We start from the raw sequence: 4,519 nt of genomic DNA, 5'->3' as shown, positions 1-4,519 counted from the left end.
TACATTGATCGAAATAAAGAATGTCAAAAGTCATTCAACAACGTATAAATGATTTTTGGAAACAGTAACTGATTTCCTCTTTCTGGCCTTACAAGTTCTTGCTAAATTTTACCATACTATGTGTACTTCACCTGTACTGCTATGATGACATCAACACCAGCCTGATTTCTCACACATTTCAGATCACCAGTACAATTCACAGACCAAAAATGATCTACTTCTAGATGGAGCAAATTGTTACAAATGGTCTTACAACAAAATAACATCAGCAAGTATCCATCACTGCCTACCTCTTTAGTCAAGTTTTCATTGGCTGCCTCTAGCTCTGTGACATGGCACTGCAGCGATGACAGGTCCTTCTCTAGCTGACGGGCATTTCTCAACGTCAGCTGCAGCTTACCCTGTGGACATGATAACATTCAGGTTTACTGTTTCTCCTGATTGAAAGGTGGTAAAGGCTGATAACGTACACAAGGGGACATTAACCTGCTTAGCTACCATATCAATTTTAATCCCAGGTGGTCTACATGAGTAGTGTCTTGATAAAAATAAGTGTACCCACAAGAGCACTAACTACAACAATTCAATCCGAACAGCCTACCTGCAGGGCCTCCTTGTCCTTCTGCAGCTTGTCTGCAGTCCCCTGCAGTGTCCTGACTGCCTCCTCCCCCTGCTGTACCTTCTGCTCCATGTCTGTCTGCAGAGTCTGCAGACTGGACCTCAGCTGCTCGCTCTCCGTGCGCTCCTCTGCCAGCTGGCCTCGCAGGCTGGCACAAGCCGTCTCCAGCTTCTGCAGCTCCTTGGCAGACTGGGCTGAGGATTCCTCCTCCTTAGCCTGAAGCAGCTCCTTCAATGTCTCATACTCAGACTGGAGACTTTCCATTTCCTTATCCTGAAAATAAAGGTAATTGTAGAGATTAACACAGTTGTCCAAATACGCAATGTAGTTCTTCTAATAAGCCTTAGCACTAAATAGAGCAAGTTGCTAACTTATCATTTTATTCTTATAGTCTAGTTGCTGAAATTGATAACTTAGGTTGGCTACTGAAGCCCAAGAAATTAGCTAATATCAGGACCTTACAAGCAGTCTATTCCTTGGAGGGGTGCTATGCTATGAGAAAAAAGAAACAGTACAAACCTTAAGAGCCAGATCAGCCTTTGTTTTGTCAATATCCTGGTTCAAACTGGTTCTATCCTCCTCTAACTGGTCTATCTTCTCCTGAAGACCACTCTTCTCAGATTGGCTGGCCTCCAAGTCAAGCTGAGGACAGGACAGATTTTGGTAAATACAAGACTATTGTATCGTAGCAAAGTATGTACAGAAGTTGCACTTTCTTATTAACCAACACTTTGTGAGAAATCAGGTGAAACTGTTCTTAATAATCATCTGACAAATCATCTATATTGGTAGAAATAATGCTTGAAGACAGTACCTTGTAGCTCTCAGCAGTCTGCTGTGCCTCCTGTAACTGTCCCATGGTGGATGCCAGCTCCTGGCTGATCAGCTGGTGTTCCTGCTGCACACTCTCCAGTCTGTCCATCAGCTCTCTCTTCTCCTCCCTCACTCCCTTCAGAATCTCACTCATCTCTCCCAGTTCAGTGGTGGCAGACTGCAGCTCAACTTGGACAGTTTCATTCTCCACCTGCAGCTGACTGTACTGATCCTTCAATTCACCAAGAGAATCACTGCTTTGTAGCCTCTCTTGTAAAACTCCTTCCTTCTCTTCTGTTAGATTTGCCAGTTGGACTTCCATTTCTTCAATTTGTTTGTTCAAGTGTTCCTTCTCTGCCTTGAGTTGTGTGCTTTCACCTGTAGCCGACACCAGTTTGCATTCCAGGTCACTCCTGTTCTCCTCTAACTCATTAATTCTTACGGTCAGTTCATCAATTTTTTTGGACAGCCTCTCTTTTTCCTCTTCTAGTGGTCTGATCTGAACTGTGGTTTCAGCAATTGTTGCGCTGAGGTTTTCTTTCTCATTCTCAAGGGATTTGACTTGCTCCTTTAACAGTGAGTTCTGTCCCTGCAGTTCCTCAGAATGATTTATGACTGCCTTCTGCTCCTCCTTCAGTACATTCAGCTCATCAGAAGCTGTGTTGAATTGGTAGTCTAGAGAGGATTTCTCAGCCAGGGCTTCTTTCAACTTGTCCTGCAAATTAGACAGCTCTTCAGACAGCATCTTGTTTTCCTCATCAATCCGTTCCAGGTCCTTTTCAAGAGCTTCCTTTTCTTCTTGAAGAGTGGAAACATCAGTGTCAGTCTGTATCTTGGTTTGAGACTGTGAGCTCAGGGTCTGTGTCAGCTCCTCCTGTGTTGAGAGCAGCTTCTGAGAGAGAGTCTCTCGTGAACCTCGCAACGACTCCAGATCCTGAAGAAGAGTCTCCCTTTCCTCTTTGAGTGCTTCATTCTCAGTCAGGGTCTGCTCAACTTCTGTACCCAGTTCCACTACCTGTGTCTTCAAGTCGTCTCTCTCTTGCTGTAGTTCCTCAAGTTTGCTGTTCACAGCAGCTATCTTGGCAGTTAGACTTTTCACTTCCGATTCGTCTTCCCTGAGCTTGGCCTCATGTTCATGTTGTACGTGGACCATCTCCTTCTCTGCCGTTGCCATGGCGTCAGCCTGCTGCCGCAGCTCTTCCTGCAGGGATGTGATGTGCTCTGCAGCATGGGTCAGCTTCTTCTGCAGGTCTTCCATCTGTGGGGGGAAATAGGGCATTTATTGGATTGGCTGTTCAGCCTGTGGCTATTACAAAAGGCTAGCCCTGCTGACAAAAACAGAGACGATACAAATGGAATACAGAAATTCCCTCATTAAACCTAGGGTAAGTTTTCTAACACTGATGTCTCCACTCTATGGATAAAAATCTTAAATAGCCTGGAAAATCCTAACAGGTATCTGCACTCTATTCAACTGGATTAAGGTCCAACTATATCATCACTGAAGCTGGGAAGGGAAGAAAATGACATGCAAACTGGGAGAAACTGAAACTATTGAAATCAGATGATCAGAATCATTCCATTCACACTAACTCTGTTTGTTTTGAAAGTGATTTAGTCCACTTTTACATACCTGGTGCTGCAACTTTTTCACCACCTCTTCTTGATTTGTGCACTGACTTTGTGACTGCTGCAGCTCAGATTCTAACTCTGCCAGTCTCTGGGTGTGCTCCAACATGGTCCTGTCTGATGAGCTGGTCTGAGGTACAAGACACAAAACACTATTCAAAACACATATCAAGCAACTAATTATTTTTGTCGCTTAGTAAAAATGGCAAATGATAACCTACATTTGATTGAGATGATTGGTAACTTTTGATTTGAACAGGAAAAGTTTTTTGCTTGTGACTTTCTTGTCAGTAAAGCTACTAGAATCTTCTAGCATCTATAATGTCAGCATTGCAGACTTTTACCTGTGCCCCGAGTTGTTCCTGGGCCAGATGTAGGGCCTCCCTCAGACTGGCAGCTGACTCCTGCTCCACCTGTAGAGCATGTTGATGTTCCTCCTCCATCTTCTCACACCTGGACTGCAGCAGCTCCATCTCTGTCTGATGACTGGACTGCAACTGCTCCAGCTCATCCTGAGTGTTCTTCAGCTTTGTTTCTGTCTCAGAGTGCAAGGAGGCACTGCTGAGCTGCAGCTGTTGTAGTTCTTGGGCACTCTGCTCTGCATTGGCAGCCTTCTCAGCTAGGAGGGTTTCTGTGTCTGCCATCTTTGCTTCCATTTCTCGCATCTGCTTTTTCAAGTCATCTTCTGTTGTAGCTGATAATCTGGCAGCTTCTGCAGCTGTTGTCTGAAGCCTGTCAATCTCAGCTTGTAGCTCAGTTATAAGATCATTCTTGTCTGCAAGTTGCTTTTCCCTTTGTGCCATCTCTTCCTTAATGTCCGCAATAGCTGCCCTGCCCTGCTCCTGTACAGCTCTGTGCTGAGCTGCAGCACTTTCCTGCAGTTTTTCAGCTTCCTGTTTTTCACTTTCTAGTCTGGCAACTTCAGCCTTCAGGGTATCGCAATGCTGCCTCTTCTCTGTCAGGTTCTGTGTAACTGTGGCCAGGGTTTGCCTGACACTTTCAATGTCAGCCTGTAGTTCTTGCTTTGCTGCACAGTGCTTTTCTCGTGTTTCTGCCAACTCTGAGTCCCGTGCCTGAATGTCCTCTTCCAGCATAGCTACCTCCATTACTTTCTTTTCAAGGATTGATTGGATGTCATCTCGCTCTTCCTGCATCCGACTAAGCTCGCTGTTCTTCTCTTGAATTGACTGATGAAGACCTTTCTGACTGGATGACATTTCCTCCTCCACTCCTTCCAGCTCTGCTTTAAGATCTTGAATCTGTTTTCCTTGGCTTTTTGTACTCTCTTCCAAGTCACAGATCAGGTTGTCTTTCTCCATCATTGCCTTTGTCATTCCCTCCATCTCTGCCTTCTGTGCCTGCACCTGTGATGTCAGGGACAAGTTTGTGTTTCCAGTTGTTTCCAGCTCACCCTGCAGCTGAGACAGCTCCCTCTGAGCTTCCTCCAAGCTCTTTGTC

General features: G+C 45.1%; 1 protein-coding gene across 1 annotated transcript in view; it reads right to left on the bottom strand.

Annotated features, from left to right (window-relative positions):
• Positions 1 to 101: 101 nt before the first annotated feature.
• LOC118415344 (centromere protein F-like) overlaps positions 102 to 4,519 on the bottom strand; it is a gene marked incomplete in the record, with an annotated part of 17,686 nt that continues 13,268 nt past the window's right edge. The window contains 6 exon segments of the mRNA XM_035819868.1: positions 102 to 401; positions 602 to 892; positions 1,139 to 1,261; positions 1,434 to 2,690; positions 3,066 to 3,191; positions 3,406 to 4,519. Coding sequence (XP_035675761.1) covers positions 117 to 401; positions 602 to 892; positions 1,139 to 1,261; positions 1,434 to 2,690; positions 3,066 to 3,191; positions 3,406 to 4,519 — 3,196 coding nt within the window.

The sequence above is a fragment of the Branchiostoma floridae genome, chromosome 1, assembly GCF_000003815.2.
Source record: "Branchiostoma floridae strain S238N-H82 chromosome 1, Bfl_VNyyK, whole genome shotgun sequence".
Taxonomy (NCBI): domain Eukaryota; kingdom Metazoa; phylum Chordata; class Leptocardii; order Amphioxiformes; family Branchiostomatidae; genus Branchiostoma; species Branchiostoma floridae.
The sequence above is the reverse complement of the archived record's forward strand: the minus strand, read 5'-3'. Positions and strand labels throughout refer to the sequence as shown.